At 42.3% G+C, this 21,709-nt stretch overlaps 1 protein-coding gene across 2 annotated transcripts in view; it reads right to left on the reverse strand.

Moving 5' to 3' along the window:
- Positions 1 to 21,709, reverse strand: part of grik4 (glutamate receptor, ionotropic, kainate 4) — a 370,076-nt gene that overhangs the window by 5,357 nt on the left and 343,010 nt on the right. For both annotated transcript variants that reach the window (XM_085430050.1, XM_085430049.1), the window contains exons 13-20: positions 17,829 to 18,032; positions 13,120 to 13,233; positions 4,757 to 4,866; positions 3,594 to 3,767; positions 3,064 to 3,229; positions 2,119 to 2,344; positions 1,156 to 1,284; positions 956 to 1,074 (exon numbers count right to left, since the gene is read on the reverse strand). In XM_085430050.1, the coding sequence (XP_085286176.1) occupies positions 956 to 1,074; positions 1,156 to 1,284; positions 2,119 to 2,344; positions 3,064 to 3,229; positions 3,594 to 3,767; positions 4,757 to 4,866; positions 13,120 to 13,233; positions 17,829 to 18,032 (1,242 nt within the window). The remainder of the gene's footprint in view (positions 1 to 955; positions 1,075 to 1,155; positions 1,285 to 2,118; positions 2,345 to 3,063; positions 3,230 to 3,593; positions 3,768 to 4,756; positions 4,867 to 13,119; positions 13,234 to 17,828; positions 18,033 to 21,709) is intronic.

A 21,709-nucleotide genomic window follows, 5' to 3' on the forward strand; every position in this document is an offset into this window, starting at 1 on the left:
AAATAAATAAAATCCTCCAAACAGCAGAACATCTGGATGCTGAGGACACTCAGGTTGCTTGCTAGTTCTCTCTCCAGATGAAGCTACATTGAAATCATATTTTCATACTGGATTACAATACCACACACTTTCAGCATAATTTTCAAAAGCACTTTCAACTTTCGCCAGTAAAAAAATGCATCTAAATTCCTTCCTTCCTAAAAATAATTAGAAAAAAATATTTTTAAAGTTGCTGTTTAAGAGGTTGTAATAATGCAGGTCTGTCTTCAGCCTCAGAGGACAGCTAATGTGCTGATGCAGTTTGAAATATTTGCATTATTGGCTGGTGATTTTGCTTCTGTATCAGCAACTTTCAAATCATAGCGTGGCACTTTTAAGTGTTTCAGGTGTCATTTATCATTGTTTTGTCCCCTGTTACTTTGAATAACCAACATTGTGTGACCGAGCTGTAGCGACTCTTGGTCCTGACATTTCCAAAAAGCAGTCTTTTTCTTTTTGCTTCCAAAACAAATCTGACGCCCTTGCTTGAAGTCCATTCTTAGCGCAAACTTCTAGTTGACTGCCACGACTAATCCTCTACTGTCCATATTTCAACTTTTGATGGTGAGAAGGACATGTAGTTTTTGACAATCGTGGACACAACAGCGAGTGTGTTTTAAATAAGGTCACTAGATTAAGGCTGAGATAAAGATTTGCAGCACCCTGTAAATATAACTAAAACAAGATCTTTTTTTTTACTGTACAGTTTGATTATTCTGTGTAATATATATATGGTACGAATGGATGCTTCTCTGCTATGAATACAAAAAACACACGAGGTATTACTTTGGTTTGTGCTCATAACTTCCTGTCAAAGCTGCGCACTGTGGAAAAGCCTAGCAGCTCCGCGAGGGGGAAGGTGCCAGGGAGGGGAGAGGGAGACAAAGCAGATGCAGGTTAGATAGCCCTCTCTCACCTCATTTCCTGGTGCGTGCCTTAACATCCAGACAAACTCCAGCACTGCCATGAAGATTGCCACCAGCAGGCCACACACCAGCACCACAAAGATGCCACCGATGTTCTCCATCCCTAGACCTGGAGAGATGCCGGGATTGGGCGGGATAAGTGTTTTCTGGCATCATCAACCAAGATGTGGATTTAACTGCAGAGACAAACCTTTAGCACGGTGGTCCTCCTCTTTTGGACACTTGCCGCCATCCCACCACTTCCTCTTCAGGATCTCCAAACGATTGTCCTCCTGCAGTTTGAGGATGGCTAGGTCGAACTCGTCACGGTACACTGACCCTGAAGGGAAGAGAAAAGTAAATGAGGGACACGGTACAAACGAAGAGTGACATTTCCTTGACTTCTTCTTCTTCCTTCTCCTCTGGTATGCCATGGCAAATGTGAGAGCGCGTCACTTCACCACGCTTCGCCCGAACCAACAAAACGAAGATTTCAAACCTGAGATTAAGGAGCTTACAATGATCTTCCAATGTTTTACGGTCACGGCGCCATCATCCACTAAAAAGACGGCTTATCTATCCTTTAAACATCAAAGGAATGGAAATTAATCTGTTTACTTTAAGGTGTGTTTGACTCAATCTGAGATCAAAGTGTAAGTAAACCCTGTGTTTATACTCTTGGAGCAGCGAGCGTCGCGCAGAAACTGTTTCACATTTCACAGGAACAATATCTCAAATTCCCTCGCTCTTGTCCTCACTTTTCCCATCACAGCATGGCAACAGCTGCTCTATTAAAATCTAGCATTAAAGCTCTCTTAGTTTCTCCCTTTTTGCATCATTTTGCCCCATGATAGCAGCTAGTGGTTTGGCTTTGCTGAGGCTTTACTTTTTTATTCAACTCTCCAATGTGACGTTTATGGTGTATCCTCCAACTAATGCCTCTGCTCTTCATTCAATGAATTATACAGCACATTTAAGCGAAACCATCAGCTCTCTCCTCCGTTGACTTCGTTTTACACTAACTGCCTTGCCCCCACAGTACTCCGGCAAACTGGCTTCTGTCTCTCTGCGGCTTGTATCAGATGTTTCAACTACTTGACCAAGTTTCTCCTTCTTTTGCTTATCCGTCACTTTCAAGTGTCCTCCAATTTTCAACACTTTGTCCTCCACTCACCCAGCGGCATGCCGATACCATAGCCCTTTGTGTCCAACAGTCCTCCAATCTGAGTCAGGTTGCAGTTCCTCTGGCGGTAGTACTCATTCATCGTGCTCTCCAGCAAGTAGGCGTAGTTAGAGTTGAGGACACGGGCAATCCCCTCCTCTGTGCTCTTCACAAACACGCTGGGCTGCTTTGATTGCATGAAGTTCCACATGCGCTGGTACGTCTGGTAGCGGGAGTTCTGCACAGGCGTGAAAGAGCAGATAAGATCAGAAGAAACAGGCACAGAGAGTGAGAGACAGTTAACAAAGCATCTCCTCTTCTGGTTTGGTTTGGTTTGCTTTTTTTTGGACTGATGGAGTGTTACATCAGAGCGCCCCCCCCCCCCCCCCCTTTTTTTTTTTTCTATTAGCGCACCTCTTTCCCATTTGAGAAACTTCCGAACAGAAACTTCACTTAACACCTCCACCTGTCTTTTACTTTCTCTCAGCCTGTCTTTCCTGAGTTATTTAAGGTCCAGTGGACTTGAAAGCGCCAAGGAATACAAGGCTAATATCTCTCTTCCCTTCGCCCAATATCATCCTTCACTGTCTCTCTCCCCTCTAACACCCTCTTTTTCTCCTGCTCAGTGTCTTTCTCTTTTTCTCGCTGAGGTCAAATCTCAAAAGATGAAAGAGGATAGCGTGGGACCTGGACAGTGCCCCATCTCCCCGAGGAGAAGGATATTGAATGGTTGTGGCAAAAAAGAGACAGGAAACAGATAAAACCTGTGGTTAGAGGAGGAAGACATAAAGGACAGGAGGGTGACGAAAAGGACAGCTGATAGCTGATCACAGATGACCCATTGACTTCCATGTGCTCTGAAGTGAGCCTGTGCCTACATACAGTGTGTATGTATGTGAGTGAAGATTTAGGAGGATAAACAATGTGGCATATACAGCAATGTGTGTAACTTCTAACCTGGAAGAAGGTCATCGTGGATCCACCGTGCATGGTGCCATATTCTATCGCCGTCTGATCTGCCAGATCATCTACTGACTCTATCGGTACCTCCATCCTCTGCACTGTTAGGAAGGCGGCCAGGTTGGCGGTGTAGGAGGAGATGATGATTAATGTGAAGGCCCACCTGTGTGGGAAAGGCAGCGGACAAGAACATATGTATTCACCTGCAAACGTATGTAAATGGGCAGGCTGACACATGAAGATAAATGATCTGGGTGGAGGTGTAGAAGGATTAAAATAACTGCGCACCTGAGAGGAGAAGACATGACAGGATATTCAGTAGATGATATGGCGGATGGATTAATGGGTGGATAAAGTTCTAGCTGCAAAGGCGGACAGACAGACACAAACGATGCCTCGTGTGCACACAAATGCACAATCTCACTCTTGAAATCTGGAATCAAGCTTCAAGAATGCGTTACTGATGAATTGCATTCCGTGATGGAGAAACCTGCGCATTGCACCGTGCATCTGGAGCCAATACTAACCACACTCCGCTCACACAACGTGTGGACAGAGCTCTAGGAGCAATGGTGGATCCTTGCTGCATGAAGCCTCCAACTGGGAACCAGAAGCTGTTGCCAAGCGAGTACTGGTTGATCAGCAGGTTGCAGCGTCCCTTTAAACAAGGGTGGGGGTTGTACCATTCATAAGGTGTCAGCCTGTGGGGAAAGAGAGAGTGGGAATGAAAGTTAGATTATGTATTCTGATAAGAGCAAAACTCAAGAGACGGGGAGTGAGAGGAATGGAGATAGGAAGAGGGATGAAGGATGAGGAGAAAACAACTCAGTCAAGTGAGGACAAAGTCACCTTGGCTCTGCAGAGGGAGAACCAACCTGTGCTTCGCTTCTGCCTACTTAAACTGTGAGGATGCAGGCGGTGTAATTGGGGTGCTCAGATATAGCTACAGTTCTGTGACAACTCTGTTCTGTGCTGGGTTGAACCAACGAGCCATGTGACTCACGTGGCAAAGATAGAATTTCTTTCTGAGTCACAAATAATTACAACAAAGTTCAAAAGAAGGACAAAAAACTTTAAACAACCCAGATGTTTAACATATTTCCCACTGTGATCACGGGTGGAAAAATTATTCTTAGAAAACACCTAAAAAAAGGAGTACATGTATTATTATCTCCAAAACTGCTACGATTAAACCACCTCACCCAACATTTATAAATGATTTTCATATTACACCAAAGACCACCCGTAGAGCTATCTTTAGAAAACTGGTAAATTTGAAGGTCTTGGTACTTTTAATTTGATTCTGTAAGGTGCTGCAGAATTCAATTAGCATTTTCTTGCATTAAAGCATCTTCATTAGATATACTGTAACCTAGTAATATTTCCATTTCAAAGGAAATTATGATTTTCAGCAGCAGTTGTGGCAGTGCCATCCTTGACCAGCAGGTGGCAATGTGATGCTAGAGACCTGCCACTGGTGGGGGAACGTCTCTTTCTCTGTGATGTTCAAGATCAACCAGAGGCTAAAGAGAAGCGAGAGAACAAACACCTGTTTCCTCCGCCGTATATTGCCCAAAGAAACGTTTTTTTGTGTGCTCTTACTCTCTGTACCCAGTCCATTTGTTTGCCTCATTCTTCTCCTGTCTCTCGCTTATCTGTACAGACTGCATTTTATGGTTGAGCTCCTTACCTGGCCACCAGAAAGAGAATGCAACTGACAGCCAAGTAGGCCAGAAGCATGAAGAGCCAAACACCCGGTGAGAAGGGATCCAGGAAGGAGAAGTAGCCTGGCCTACGTCCCTGGAAGACAACACACACAGAATGACTGGTCTTCTTGGACATAAACTAAAGAAGGAAACATAGAAAGGCGATGATTACTGCATTTCAGTTCTGTTTCCCTTTCTTCCCACCTCCAGTTCGGTGTGTGTTGACCAACATTTACTGGTGCCTGTGTAATTTGGAGAAGATGGAAAAGGTGACTGTGACCGCAAATAAACGGATTTTGATGCGATAAGCATAGGTTTTCCCTGTCCTAAACTGATAGCACTTTAATTATACGAATCTCATTTGCATGTAAACATTCAGATCAGCACTGTATGAAAGCGCAAACTCAGTCTCCCATGGACTGTCAATAGAGTGGCAGAGGCCTGTATGATAATACGACATCACTGATAAGAGGTTTATATCCCGCATTCCAACACTGAAAAAAAAATTCTCACAACTTCCAACAAGCTGTGATAGATACATTATTAGGTTTAGTCGTACAGAATAATCAGAGGTCAAAACTAACAAAAGGCAACATTTTTACTCTCTACAAGTCTGCATGTAGAGAGAAAGAAATGTCAAATAATCAGCTAAACCATTAGAACCACATTAAAGACAAATTCAATTCCATGACCTATAGTTGACTTGCAGTATGACCGGGAGTGGGCAGTGTACACAGGTGGAGGGAGATTAATAGCTCTGGCTTGGCTAAAAAGGCTAGTTGTGCTGAAGCAGCTATGGGGTGTTGCATATAAATGTGCATTGGTAACCAGGAGATAACATGGCTAAAATGAGGTTGGCAGCCAGTAGAGCGATGGGAATATAGGGGCTAATTCCTAATGTTTCATTATGCAACATTGTCCTCTAAATGAAACCAATTACTGGGGAACCACAGTCAGGATGATTGGGCCCGCTTGTTTATATGTGTGTTTGTGCCTGCTCATATTTCACACGCGCACGCTAAGCTTACACCCTTCCCGACCAAATGTCTGCAGGGGAATATTAGCCATTTACACACAAGTGCACGTCCGCCGCCTGTTAATGACTATGAAATGGAGGTGGCTGTCAGGGCCAGCAGGACGCTTAGATAATGGAGGTGATCAAACAACCAACTGTCTAAATGTTGCTATGAGAGAGACACGTTTAGTCGTGTAGAAATTCCTCATTGTCCATTTCTGTGTCAAAGGCACCGCCGTGGAGTCTACGTCAAATTGCATTTATGCAAAAAATAAAAAAAATAAAAACTCAATTAAGTATTCCTGCCAGACCTCCTGCGTGCCAAAACGCTGCAGTAATACATTTCTGAGGCCCTCCAAAATTTAATTTGAGGCAAAGAGGTTGAAATTATTTTGGTGGGCATTTGTTATGATAAACGAATCCCCATTCAGAGTTGTGCGGAGATGAAAATTCATTAATGCGTCTGTAATCACTTGCATATTAGCCCGACTCAGTAAAATAGGAGTGGTGCAGAAAGCAGGAGAAGCAGGGGGAGAGAGTTGCCGAATAACTCTGAGCAAGATTCGAATCAGCCTGCCACTCATAACGTATGTCAGACCACGTTATAGAGTGCAATTGCTTATGACGATGGCGATAGCTGTCTGAGAATGGAATAGTGCAGAGCTGAAACACACAATGGCCATGTCAGAGGTATATGTTGTAAAGTGAGCATCAGTGCCAGGCTGCCTTCGGTTGGCACTGGCATTACTGGAGTAGCAGTAGTATGTGCTGACATGAGTCCTCCTGTTTTGCTGGTCCAGTTTGATGCATGCTGACCCAGCGCTTCGTGAACTGCTGGGCATGCTCGTCCACATGTTAAGTTTTCACCAAGGTGCTATTATTAAGATAAAGATCACTGCAGAGACGTGGGACTAGTGTGCTAACAGATGGCAAAGTGAAGGTGCAAGAGAGCAACTCAGAAATAGAGACGGAGAGAAAGCTAGGACGAGACAACAGGAAGATTACAAGGACAACAGGAAAACAGTAGGAGGTTTGCTGCTTAGAAAGCTCGACTTTGCTGCTTTTATGTATTGGCTTTGAGACTAAGGGACAAAAGTGTTTTACTTTTTTTTTTAAGAGTTAGAAACTGGAACAATCCATAGCTGGAGTAGACAAATTAATGAGCACACAAAGCTTCAGATAAGCTAAATGGAAACTGCATGAAAATGTTTTAAAATCTGTGTGCACATTTCCAAAGATAAGATAGTTTATTCAGTTTTTTTCTGTATCAAAACATTTTAGATTAAACTAAGGACTAGAAAGAGCAAGCTTAATGAAACTCTATTTAATGATGATCTCGTGACATGGAAAAACATGGTGTGTGATCACTCGACTAAAGCTCCACACAGCTCAGCAGTGCTTTAACACCTTTCAGGGCTTTTATTTTACCGTGCCAACTTTACTGTTTTGGCTCACTCGCCTGATCTTAACTACCTTATTTCCTCTCTGCTCCTGTTCTCATGAATACAATCTGCACCACAATAGCGGAGCGTTTAACAGCTAAGGAGCCATATTTCACCCCTCGGAGTTGGTGTGGACCAAACCAGCGGTAAAGCAATGACTACTGGACTTACATTTGACAAATTGCTGGAAAGGGAAATGCAAGTGAATGCTAATGGTACTTGGGACCTGTCGGATGGATATACCACCTTTATCAAGTGCTTAATATGTAAATGCTCGCTGTGCTGCCAAACGAAATCAATCAAGATGGGTTCAAAATTGCTGTGCCACAAACTGCTGTGCGAACCACTAAACATTGTTTGAGGAGAAGTGCCTCACGGGGCAGGGTGACTCAGGATTTCCAGTGATGTAAGGAAATTGTAAAGTAGAACATATACAAGGGTTTACCTATTTTTCATTCATTTATTCATAAATAAATTATGCATGCAAATACTAAATATTTTTAGTAATTTCTCAGAGACATACTTTACATCACAATCTTATTTAGGTGGTCCAGTCTCTCTTTATATTGGACGATGAGTCTGTGTGTGCATGACAGACTGTCAAGCACCTGTGTGTTTGTGTGTGTGCCTGTGTTTCTAATCTTGTCAGCAGCTGTCTAAACTGTCAGTCATCCACAGCAGGGCAGATACAGTATGTGCTTGGGCAACTGCACAGGGAGCACCCACCACTCAGCACAGAAAAGCACATTGACTGCTTGCTAAGGAAAGCACAGCATCCGTGACTAATCCAGTAGTTACTGTTAAATAGAAGATATACACTCACTGGACTCTATAGGAAGTACACCCTGCTAATACTGGTTTGGACCACCTTTTTGCCTGCACAAGTGCCTTAATTCCTCATGGTGTAGATTCAGCAGGGTGCCTGAAATATTCATCAGGGATTCTGGTCCATAATGACATGATAGCATCGCTAACGTTCTGCAGATTTGTCGGCTGCACATCGTGATGAAAATCCCCCATTCCACCACATCTGTAAGGTGCTCTATGGGATGGAGAGCTGGTGACTTTTGGGGGTCATTTAAGTTCAGTGAACTCATTGTGATGTTTAAAACCAGTTGGTGTTTAAAAAAGAGCCAAGAAAAATATCTTCCACACCATTAGACCATCATGAGCAGCCTGAACCATTGACAGAAGGGAGGATGGAGCCATGCTTTTGTTTCTGTACCATTCGAATATTGCAGTAGAAATTATACCGAACAATGTTCATCTAGTAAGCTGGTGGAAACTGTGGCCTCATTTTCCTGTTCTTCGCTGACAGGAGTGGGTGACCCGGTGTGGTCTTCTGCTGTTGTAGCCCATCTGCTTCAAGGTTAAATGTGTTGTGCATCAGCTGATTAGATATTTGCATTAACAAGCCTTCAAATGACTGTACCTCACAAAGTTGCCGATGAAGTGTAGACTAGAACTAGAAAATAATTAACAAAGTAATAAAATATAAACAGAGTACACCAAGGACCAAATTAGATGTTTACTGGATGAGTGTCTCTTCACAGCGTAAGTACTTGCTGCCATATTTGAATGATTTTTATCAGAGTCAGGGGTATCATTTTATAGCAGTTTTATGGCCATGTTAAGATGATATATATGGGATGAGGCAAATCCCAGGAAGTAAAATAATACACCTGTGGCACAGAGAGCAAAACATCCTCTAAGACCTGCTTTTATGAGTCCATCTCAACAAATAAAATAGTGAAAAATTGCTGCCTTTTTTAGTAGCTATGTGTCCTTTTTTCATCTCAACACACAGATGAAAAACTCATTCATTTTACCTTGCACTGCCCTTGTTCTCTCTCAACTTCCCGCTGTCCCTCCATATTTCCCGCTTCTCCCCTTCTCCGTTACTCTCGGAGGACTGCCTACATGCCAGGAGGGTGGCAGAGGGAGCCGGTGAGGTTATCCAGTTGAGGATTTCACCTAGTCATCTTTCCTCTTGGTATTCATACCACACCGTTGCCCCCTGAGGCTTCCTGCCTGAACACTGACTCACCGAAGGAGACTTCCCATTGTCATTTGATCACACTCTCGTCGCTCACTTCCTTGCTCTCATTTCTCCATCTTCCCTCATGTCCTTCTACCTATTTCTTGCTTATTCTCTTTTATGTTGTCTTTCTTCCTGTCCCTCCCTGTGTCTCCCCATGTTCTGCCACCTCCCCCCCCCCCAAGCTCTTTGATAGTGTGTGCATTTCTAATTGTGTTAAAGCTGCCAGTTGTTACGGCTGCTGAGATGGCCGCGGGGGCAATCTGTGGAGAGCAGTTGATTTGGCTGAGGTCACGGGGTCATATTCATAACAACATCCTGCTGCCTCTTGAGCTCACCGGGTTGTCTGGCTTTATGTCTGAGTGAGTTGCACACAAACAAAGCTGTGCTTTTGTGTTTGCTGAAACTCTTCTAACATAACTAAAAAAAAACAAAAAACATACATCACTACTAGTTTTAGGGTTACTTTCAAAATAAAAGAATAAAACTTCCAGTCTGGTGCAAAAGTCTCAAGACACCCCTTATTTCTTTGTATGTTGCTAGGAAAATGGGAAATAGGTAGAGCGGTTTAATGAAACACATGCATCCACGGAAATACAATCTAAAAGGCAAAAACATTCCTAACGAGCTTGAAAGTCAATATTTGATATGAGCAGCTTTATTCTTCACCCTGAACTTTCTCCTGAGGAGTCTTCAGGAATAGTTCTCCAGGCTTCATGGAAGATATTCAAAGCTCTTCTCTTGATGTTGGCTGCGTTTGGTCTGTTCTGTATCAAGATGATCCCACATCTCAAACCAGTCTGAGATGATCTGACATTTGTGACGCGACACATTATCCTGTGGGAAGGAACCCGCAGAGGATGAATGCACAACGGTCATAAAGGGATGAACATGGTCAGCAACAATACTCAGTTTGTACTAAAGGGACCAAACGATGATAAGAAAATATCCTCCACACCATCACACTACCAGCATGCCGAACCTGTATCATTAATTGGCTCAGTTTCTTTATGCTAGTTGAGAGGAGTGGGATCTCAGTATGGTCTTCTAGCCCATTCTGATGCCCAGTTTTTAACTTCAACAGGTCTTTTTTTAGAATATCTACATCCTTAAATGTATGTAGCTGCTGCATGTGAGTGGCTGATTAGAGCCTGTGCATTAATGAGCAGTTGCACAGTTGTACCTAAGCACATATATACACAATTTAATGATATTACACAACCTACTGTTTAGTGTTAAATTTAATATTGATTTATTATGGAAAAAAACTGCATTTAAAAATAACCCTAAATAACATAAGTGGTAAGTTTTTAAATTCCACGAGCTGCGTCTGTGTTTCTGTGCACAGGGTTTCATTTGTTTGTGTAATTTTGTCTGAGGACTTCTGTGGCCAGTGAGTCAATAAAGCTCGTTATACTACGCTCTACCCTCAGGGCAGCTGCTGAATCTGACACAGCTTCTACACACCCCTAATTAACCCCTATGTCTAATTAAGTGGCACTCTTTCTCTTATACACACAAACATGCACACATCCACTCATATACCCTGTTACACAGTCAACGAATTAATGGAGAAGGAACTGGCACAGATTTAAAGACGCTCACAGTGCTGGGATTTTGGCATGCAGCATATGGTTTTTATATTGTACAGATGATGAATGCAAGACAACGAAAGGTTTTTATGAGATGAAGCTGACAGTCGCTTTAGGTAGTGTCTGGGTTCATAACCGCAGTGATTCATATTGCACCGGCTTCTCTTTGATTTGTGTATGAAGCAAATCCGTTTTATTTATAGGGCCTGAAGCTACATGCATGTCAAATACCCCACCATATAAAATACACTATATGGCCTCGAATAGCACCCAACTACAAATCCCCAACCAGACAAGACATTCAGGCGAGTTTTATTTATTGCAGAGTCAGTGTCCCAGAAATGATAACAGACAGCGGTCCCTTCAGAGAATAGCACGAAGACACAAACTCATTTGACAGGTGATTAAATGTTCTGATTTGCTGCAATTTTGAACACACCACAGAAAACTTGTCTGTGACAGTTGTTGTAGTGGCTGGCTGGGTGGTGTGGAGGGCAAGGGAGGGGGTTTGGGGTGTGGGTGGGGTGGAGGCAGTGAAGCGTTAGTTCAAATCTGCACCTGTGTTTCAAACAGGAAATGTACATTTTCAGCAGCTTTGTAACAAGATTACGCTTGACGTTAAAGCTATCGCCTTCACTGAAAAGAATGTAAATGTGTGCTTTGAACGCAACAAACATAAAATAAGAATAAATAATGAAAGTGAAAAAACTCTGTGCGTGTGTCTGTGTGTGTGAGAGAGAGCGAGAGTAAGAAAGACATGCAATACTTGTGACAAAGAAGAGAAATGGAGATTAAACTGGCGATAGTGTGCGGATAATTAATACCCAACAGGCAGCTGTATTTTATTGCATTCGCCATTCTTATTGATTGGACTGAAATTTTCATTTAAAGTTTGAAATAAGCAGTATACCCCCTTGTAGAAATCACTGTGCCTCAGATCAATAGTCAGTGGATTAGAACTAAACAAGTGCAGTCACAGAAATTCAAATATCGAATTTTAGAGCATGCTGAGGGACCACTCTGAATCGGATCTAAGAAAATGCCAAGGGGCAATGAGAAAGTAAAGAGAGTGTGAGGAAATGAGGGACAGAGAAAGAGACAAAGAGAGATGATACCTGCACTTATGCCTGTCTTCTTTCCCTCTTATCTTTTCACCTTCCTCTACTGACTTCACACATCTTATCTTAATAGAAACCGCTTTACTCAGGAATTTCAACTGGGTCAAGTCTCTGCTAATTCAACTATTTGGCTCTGTGTGCCAACCCTGTGGGACATAAGCTCCATATCATATCCTCAGGCTGCCACCCGCCTGCCTGCTTCCCAATTCAGAGGTCACATGCTGCCCAGCAGCCCATTTAACGTAGCACCTGCTGCGAACGTCGATTGATTCTCCCCAACTGTTGCCGCTCAATTGAGTGCCTCACTGCCTCACCTATGGGTACTGTGCACAGACTATGGGAAGGTGACACGGTGGGAGATTTACAAGTAGTGGAGACAGGAGCAAGATGGAATGGGAATGTGAGTAAAATGCCCCTTTGGGATGCTACACTAATGTTAGCCTGCGCACGCGCTAGATCACCTCAGCACGGACTGTGGCCAGTGCTACTGTGGCCCCCACAGTGTCACCTTGGGTTTTGGGGGAGGACTGATGATTAATGGGCCACTAAGTGCGCAAACACTGGCTCATTTCCACCAGCACTGCTGTTGTTTCGCTGTTTCTTGCTTGGACTTGCTCTCTGCAGAGAATGGAGGGCATTGCTTGTGAGAATAAGATGGCGAAATCCAATCAGAGAACAAGCAGAAAACAACTGTGAAAGTGTTACATTTATCATTCAGTTCACACCATAAAATGAGCGATCTGGTGCTGGCAGAATGAGGTGGGGGGTGGGGGGCACGGAAACAAAAGGAGGAAATGGGTGGACAAAGGAAAAATGAAAAGAACTTGACACAGAGGAGAAGGATGAAGTGGCAAGTAATGTTGGAGGACAGGGGTAAAGCAGGAAGAGGACCCATGAAAAAACGCAGATGAAAGGGAAAACGAGTAGCTGAGAGGTAAAGAGGCAATAAGGTGTAAAAGGGGAGAAGTTGTGGAGGAATTTAAACGGACTAAGAGAGAGAAAAAGACTCTACAGGCCAGAAGGCAGAGTGCTTCTTTTCCAGGCATTAGACATGCCTGACAGCCTGCTGAGGTTTATCCGCAAGCTGTATGAGAGGCAGTTCGATCAGGTATAATAGGTGTGTGCGGGGGGACTTAACTCACCAGGTGGACGCGGTACATGATGCTGATACCAAGGGTCATGAAAGGCTTGGAGAAGTCAATCACCTTTTCACGCTCTGCTGTGATGGTCAGGCCTGCGACTGCCAGGTCTGCTTTCTGCAACAGGATAAGTAGTATTACTGCATGAAAAGTCCAACTCACACACAGCACAGCTCCGAGGCATGGCATAGTGTTTGTGACATACCCAATAATTTGAAGATTTTGAAAAAAAAGAAAGATGAAGATGACATAAGAAGTGGGCTACTGGTTTGCTAATTCCCTAATAATGCCCTTTTTGTATCCTCTAGGCTTTTTGTCCACCAATACGGCTATCCGTGATGGGGATAATCCGGCACTGGCATTGTGTGTGTGTTTGTGTGTGTGTGTGCAGTGCACGAGAGAGCTCAGGGTAACCATTGTGGCTGGCCAAGGGAGCACTGTCAAGACAAATCACTCGACAAAGCAGAGGCTAGTAAAACACAGAGACACACACACACACACACACACACACGTAGAAATGGTCAATGCAGCTGAATGGCTCTGTACTAATAATACAGGCCAGCAAAGTGCAACTGCAAGGGATTTTTCATCTCCCTGAGGAGCAAAGAGTGAAAGCAGCAATGCATTCCTCTTTGTCTGCTGCAGGAGGACTAAGAGGATTGGGGACATAGAGGGGAATGGGAGAATGAGGAGCAGGGAGCTGTGCTGCAGCACTGCAGACACTAGTCAAAATCCACAACATACTGTTTCTATGTCAAGGAACGAGGAGGGCATCTGACATACATAACATGCACACATCCAAGGCGCGTCATCCATTTCGATGTCATGTTTTTCTATAATCACTCTGACCTTCAGAAGAGGCCTCAAATGCTTCATCTAGAAACCCCCAGTCTGACTCCGTCTGTGCTTCAATTAATACTCTGCACTTCACATTTGCATCTCTTTAACCTCACGGCAGCCTTTAGTCCACACTGAGGCCTAGTGTCTCCTGCTGCCCTACTCTCAGCCTGCAGGCGCTGACCCGAGATTATCATCTGTTCCCAGCCTCCTGTCTCGTTTCTGACCGCTGTTTGAAAGGCTGATTGCCTGCTCCCAGTGCTGGAAGGAATCCAAATACAGCAAATGACCATCGAGGCAATTTTAACAAAGAAAGTAACAGATCCTTTGAAAAATGAACACACAGTTGTAACATCAAGTGAAATATTTACGTGGCGATGGAATATTAATATTGATTACCGGATTCTTCTGCCTCCCTGCTGTTATGCCTTCTAGTATGTAAGAAAAGACACAGTGTAATGTCGCCTGTTCAATATTGCATCATACCCGTTTCCACTTGCATTCAATCAGATCATGCTAAGCCAGTAAAAAGGATGCGAAACTGAACGTGAGAGATGAATTAAACATGACCCTTGAGGATTTAGCATTTGACTTAGACTTTAAATTTTGGTCTTTAGAGATGCTGTATGTCTCTGTTCTCTAATCGCAGCACTGTGGATTAGGTAACCGGCACATACTGTACTTAGACTTGTGTCTGGGTTCTTCTTGGCCTGACTCATTGTTAGCTTAGGCTGTCTGACACCCGTCAGACTAATCATCCTCATCCTCAATGAAATCTTGCTCAGTCTGAAAGGTACTGGCAGGGAGACGGGTATCTGTTGTCCAAAATATCCTGATGCTGTCTCCCTTTGCTCCTACCAAGTGTATAACACCCCTCTTCCTCCATTTTCCTTTCTTTACCTGTCCTTTCAACTTGTAGCCAAGGCCTGTATATTTTCCCACAATCCTCTTACACTGCCATCCTTCCTGTTCTTTTCTATGCCTTTAACCAAACACTCCGAAGCCTTTCTGTCTACTGTGTAACTTCCCTGCAGATGCCACCTTTACCATGAAAATCCCTCTCAACCATGCCAATCCACGGCTCAAGCTGATGTCAGAGACACATGTCGACTTCACCCATGGCCGTTCTGAAGGTACGCGTTACATACTTAATGGCTTTGCCCTCCATTAGCCCACAGAATTAAGACAGATCACCTCTTAGGACTGACTTAACACTTGTCTGTTTCACTCACCCCGCCCTCTTAATTTTTTAACAGCTCTTTTACTTCTTTCCCCTCTCCCTCTCATCCCTTATATAACCTTATCTGCCTGTTAACAGCCACGTACAGCAAATAATATAAGGGCTCACTCAGAGATTTAACAGCAACAAGACTGATCCAGGAGGAAAGTCTATTAAGGTCAGTTCAGCTAAAGCGGCTGGCAGGAAACAAGCCACCAACAAGCTGTGACTACTTTGAAAAATACAATACTTAAGCTGAAAAGGCCAACTGCTGAATGAAGGAAGGGGGCTATATGATATGAAGGAAATGTGCTGTAAATTATGTGAAAGCTGAGCAATACACTTTGGGTTTGTTTCTATGTTTCTCTAAGAAGAACAATACAGTGGTATCCACACAGCTATGGTGAAAATCTTGTTTTAAAGGAAAAGTTGTAAGTTGTAGAACCACCTTTAGGAACAGCTGGAAGTAATGGCTTTCTGCATGTCTTTGGAAGAATTTAGTCCACTCTTCTTTACAATGTTGATTCTGTTCATTGATGTTTGAAGGCCTTTTTTTATGCACAGATCTCTTAAGGTTCCACACAGCATGGTTATGGCTGACTTAATAACTGCAAGCCCAGGTCATGTGCACTAATCATCACCTATCGACTACCATGCTTCATGTTAGATGTTTGTGCTGATCTGCTGAGTGTGGTTTTTGACAAACATGGTGCAGTACATCATGGGCAGACTTCTTCACTTTAGTCTTGTCTGTCAAAAGGACATTGTTCCAGAAGTCTTGTGGTTTGTTCAGATGCAACATTGCAAACCTATGCTTAGACTTCTTTTCAGAGAGAAGAGACTTTCTCCTGGAAACCCCTCTAAACACTTAAACCTCTACAGCACAGTGTTGCCCTAGAGCAACAGAAAGTCTTTTTAAGCCTCATGACCTGTACGTGTGAAGTTAAATGATGGAAACCAATGAACCATGAAATTTTGCATGCCCAGAAATTCTTTTTGTTGCCTCGGGCAACGTAGTGCAATCAGGGGAACTTTGAGGGAGATTTTGATAACATTGTGTTTGTATGTAATGATATGTTATTTCATGCATTCGTGCGCAAATTTGTGCACATTTCACATGTTGCTGATGTGATGCTTCTTGCTTAGTGGGAGGCCATCAAAAGCTTTCTCCATATGAGCAACAACAGTTGCCTAGTCCTTGCTGGATCATTTCAAGTCAGTTTTAATTATATAGTGCCAAATCACAATCACATCAGATGGTATTCCACACAGTTGTGAAGTTTACATTGGGAAGGCTGTCCAACCACCTGAGCTTCCGAGTTGAAATGTGGTCCAAAATACAAAATTGCATGAAATCTGTGCAAAGAGTTCGAGCCATTAGTGGGATATCTCAAAATTATGACGACAGGAGGAAGAAGCAGAGTCCCAGAGCTCCCATTCCAAATCAGAATCTCATCACAGACAATATATTATAATATATCACTTTGGCCAACAGTATGTGATAACCCCATCACCCCAACCGATTAAGGCTGCCCCTCCCTGATTCTAGTTCTGCTGGAGGTTTCTTCCTGTTAAAAGGGAGTTTTTACTTCCTACTGTAGCCAAGTGCTTGATTATAGGGGGTCATCTAATGTCAGGGTTTTCTCTGTATTGTTGTAGGTTCGTGACATTACAATATACCACCTTGAGGTAATTGTTGTGATTTGGCACAATACAAGTAAAACTGAACTGAACTGAACAAGGCAAGATGCAGGGTTCCTGGGTGCACAGAAAAACCAAAAGTGATGTGTATAAAGTGTAATGCCCACCTCAGAAGAACTGTTTTGGTAAGTTTCACACAGACTGACAGTCTCACAACAGTATAATCAATATGACATGATATTGCACAATTTGAACCTAAGCCTGCATCAAATCATTTATGTAAATATGTTTCACGTCTTTTCAATTCTTTGTTTCAACATTGGTCGACATTTTTGGAAGATTTGCTGAGGTCTTTTTGCTTTCTAAAAGTTGTGTGATGAATTATGAGATAATAATTTTCTCTGTGGTTTTATAGCATTGTTGCACAAAAAAAATATCTTGGCAATAAAATGGCCCGAAATGAGTCAGAAAATGATGTTCAGCATGTACCATCAAAATGTGTGCAGTAGAGGGTTCAGGCATTTAACATGCTAACTGAGGCCTGTAGAGTCTGAGATACAGCTCTTGTTTTCTTTCTTTTTTTTTTGTAGTTTCTCTAAGCATTGCATGATTTGACTCTGGGGTGAATTTACTTGGATGTCTGTCTGCCTGGGAAAAATGGCAAGTTCCTTTTACTTGTGAATCCTCTTTCTCAATGTAGAATGATGGACAGGAGCAATTACTTCTTTTATTGATGTCATTCCTTTTTGGCATTGTGTTAACACACACCTGAATGCTTCAGAACAAGCTGCCAAAACTTCTGCGTTTACAGAGATGCTTACGCTTGCTGATGATCCATTAATAAAACGCATTTGATTAGCAGCACCTGGCTGCTTAGCTTTTCACAGGACTGCATAGACACCTGTAAAAACTTTCTGTCTCACACATATGCGAAGGAGAAAACATAATCATTTATAGTGATATGGTTTGTTTGTTGGCAATATTATTGTCTATGCATATGCAAATATTTACATACTCTTGAGATTAACTCTCCAACCATGCCCGTCCATGTTCCGTTAGCTCCGGGAACACCGTAGACGCCGTCCCCCACCAGCCGGATGCGATACTTAAACTTGAGAATGTCTGCCAGCTCCTTCAGCATGTCCACACAGAAGCCCTCATAGCGGTCATTTCCCTCGAGTTCTTGGTGGTTCTGTCGGAGCATCACATACGGATTCTCCTGAAAAAAACAAAGGATTTGCGTTGCATTAGATCTCATGATTTTTAAGTGTGACAGCAATACAGAATTTTAGTTCTAGTTCTTCTTAACGTCTCTCTCTAAACCCCTTTACTCCTAAATAATGAAGTAATTGCCAGAAAATTATTATTTTTTTAACTGGAGTGTTAAAATACAAAAAATAAGTTAGTTATCATTTTCCATATATGAGTTAAAATTTTTACACTTTTTACTGTATTCAGCATTTTTGGGTAATTTATTACCAAATCACCCGAGTCTTCCTTTAATGATCAATATCATTATTTTACTAAGCCTATCTAAAGATTTTGCAATGAGCAAGAATGGTGGAAGCATCCCACATGTCCTTTAGAGGTCACGGTTCACGTTGTTTACTGCCTTCAATGAAAACTGAGATTTGTGGCTCTGAAGCAGAGCCAAGCACTGAAATCAGCAACAAGGCAGGAGCGTGCTAATCTGTTGTATTAACCAAAAACTGGATAGTTTTCTTCTGATATCAGTCATACACATACACCTATTTATGTGTATGTCTTTTAGCGAACCAACTCTCTGTTCGGCTGTCTGTTTATTTATGTCTTGTTTTGTCATTTAGTTGATGCTGTAGGAAGATTTAAAGAGCCCTGCAGTGATGTATTTTGGAGCCAACCTTATTGTGCTATTTTTCAAATAATGCAACTGTCAGACTGGTGTGCTCAGGCTCCACTACATCACAAAAAAGACAGTGTTATGTACTTTTCCATCCCACTATCCCTGAACTTAGCTCGTGATTCCAGATAAACTAACTTTGTTTGGCAACTTGGCATCAAATAACGATGATTAAAGGTATCTAAACATTTTCTATCACTCTTACTGAAAACTAAAAGCTTTTTACAACAAAGAAAATATATGTGTTATTGAGTGCTTCTAACAATGCAGAAGGTTTTAATTGTAGCTTATTGACTCGTTTTAACATAAATGCCTTCAGCGTATAAGACAGCCACGCGTGTAGACAACTGTGACATGGTTCAGGAGGGTAAAGCATAAACAGGAATAAGTGGTGCTGTATTTCGAGAGCTGGGGATGGGAGTGAAATGGTTTTGTCACTGCCACAGCTGGAAACACTTTGTAGGGTAGCTGGTTGACTACTGACGAATTTGTGCTGAATTTGGAGGCACTTGAAAACTCGGTGCACATCAGGTGGCGTAACAGTTATTAGTACTAAGACTCGCAATGTTGTCATAGCAACTGTTTGGCTCCACCTGTAAGGAGGGGTGAGGGTGGACATCATGTTAATACTGTTGATTGAACAGCTTTGCTTCTTTCTTGGAGGAACCGGACAGTAGAACCAACGCTGCACATCCTGCACTGCTGTGATAAGACTGACAACAAAATGACTGCTGATCAGCTGCCTGTGTCTGCACCGCTCTTCCCCAAGAATCTGCATACGGATTCATTTTATCTAACCAGGCTCGCAGTTTGATTAAACAGACATGCTGTTCACTGACAACAGCCTCCAGTGTTTTATAGCAGCAAAACAGAAAGAAGTTGACACAGACAGGATTACAATATGCAGTAGTGTGAGAGTAAGTGGGTTGGCGCGTTTAGCCACCCCCCCTAAATTTCATGACTGAGTCTGCTAGGCCTCATCCATGACTTAAAGTCATAAATAAAATGCACCCTTTTGCTGTGCGCGTGTGTCACTGTTGCCTTTTGAAGTATTTTTAATTGATTATCAGAGTAATATTACAGCAGACATTGGCTAGACATTAGAGCTGTGCATCATACCATCAGCAGGCTTTTATGTGACAAAAAAAGTGATAATAACGATATAGCAACATTTAAATTCTTTTTCATTCATTTAAAGCACTTCAATTCCCTAGTGCGCGCACAACAAAACAAGCAGTGTGTCAGCCTCTGATGGTAATTAGTACCTAAAAAGGGACCTACTTCAACAACCTCCAACAAGACACAGTACTTTTCAAGACATGCAAGAAACCAGTTCCCACTAAAAGGGTTAAAGCAAACTTGTTTCACCACTTCAGGCAAAAGCACACCATTGAATACAACCAGGTTATGACAGCATACAGGGAGTGCAGAATAGGCAAGTTGTATTTTTGAGGAATAATTTTATTATTGAACAACAACCATGTTCTCAATGAACCCAAAAAACTCATTAATATCAAAGCTGAATGTTTTTGGAAGTAGTTTTTAGTTTGTTTTTAGTTTTAGCTATTTTAGGGGGATATCTGTGTGTGCATGTGACTATTACAGCTTGGAGTAAGACAACATGCATGAAGAGGATGATGTGGACAAAATACTCATTTGCCTAATAATTCTGCACTCCCTGTACAAGGATAAGATCACATCTGGTGATGTGTGACCCAGAAGTAAACAAATCACTCATCGACACTGGAGCGTTTGCTTTTTACACTCCACATGACATAAGTGCAAACGGTGGATAGAATTACTGATGCAGCTACATATTGTTTTGCCAATGATATGATATCAATCCAGGTGGTGGAAAAGGAGCAACTGGTTAAAAAACTCGACCAAAGATTGACATCGCAGGGAGGAAATATTTTTCAATTTCAGTTTTATTATGTGACATCGCAGGCTTGTGAAGAGTTACTGTAATTGCTACTGCTGCTGCTGGCACCTCCTGGCAATAAATTCACACTTTGAATTAGGTTGTCAGTCATCAATGACAACAACTCACTGGAAGAGAAGGATGGGAAATGCCCTTAATCCGGTTTGCACTAATAATAAAAACAACTACAGATTGGGATTAAACAAAACAAAAACAAAACAGGTGACTGAAGAAGACAAACCCTCGGTACATCATGGGAATCCCCCAGCAGCCTAAACCTACTGCAAGAAACTAAGGGAGGATTCAGGGTCACCTCATCCAACCCTAACTATATTCTTTAGCAAAAAGGAACATTTTAAGACTAATCTTAAAAACAGAGAGGGTATCCGTCTCCTCAGTTGAAAATGGAAGCTGGTTTCACAGAAGACGGGCCTGAAAGCTGAAGGCTCTGCCTGCCATTCTACTTTTAATAAAATAACTAAATAAGTCCAGAGTCTGTGAGCGAAGAGCTCTAATGGCGTGATATGGTAATAAAGTCATTAAGATAAGATGGGGCCTGATTATTCAAGACCTTGTATGTGAGGAGCAGGATTTTGAATTCGATTCTGGATTTTTACAGGGAGCCATTGAAGAGAAGCCAGTATAGGAGAAATATGCTTTCTTTCTAGTCCCTGTCAGTATTCTTACTACAGCAGTTTGAATCAACTGAAAGCTTTCAGGAAGTTTTAAGGACATCCTGATCCTAGAAGTAATGAATGAACTAGATTTTTAAGCATCACTCTGAGACAGGATGTTTCTAATTTTGGGCGTTTCTAGCTTTGAAGATATTGCGCAAATGGAAGAAAGCACTCCCACATATTTATTTAATATGCACATTAAGGACATATCTGGTTCAGATTCCTCACAGTGTTACTGGAGGCCAAGGTAATGCATCTGGTTAGATACCATATTTCTATATTTTTAAGCCCGAGTACAATAACCTCTGTTTTATCTGAATTATCTGAAGCAGAAAACCAGAGGTCATACAGGTCTTTATGTCTTTAAGACATTTCTATTTTAAGACATCTGGCTTCATGGATAGATAAAGTGGGGTGTC

The sequence above is a fragment of the Copadichromis virginalis genome, linkage group LG14 (genome assembly GCF_057382275.1).
Source record: "Copadichromis virginalis isolate Kocher_CV1m ecotype Utaka linkage group LG14, C_Virginalis_male_GT1.1, whole genome shotgun sequence".
Classification (NCBI taxonomy): Eukaryota; Metazoa; Chordata; class Actinopteri; order Cichliformes; family Cichlidae; genus Copadichromis; species Copadichromis virginalis.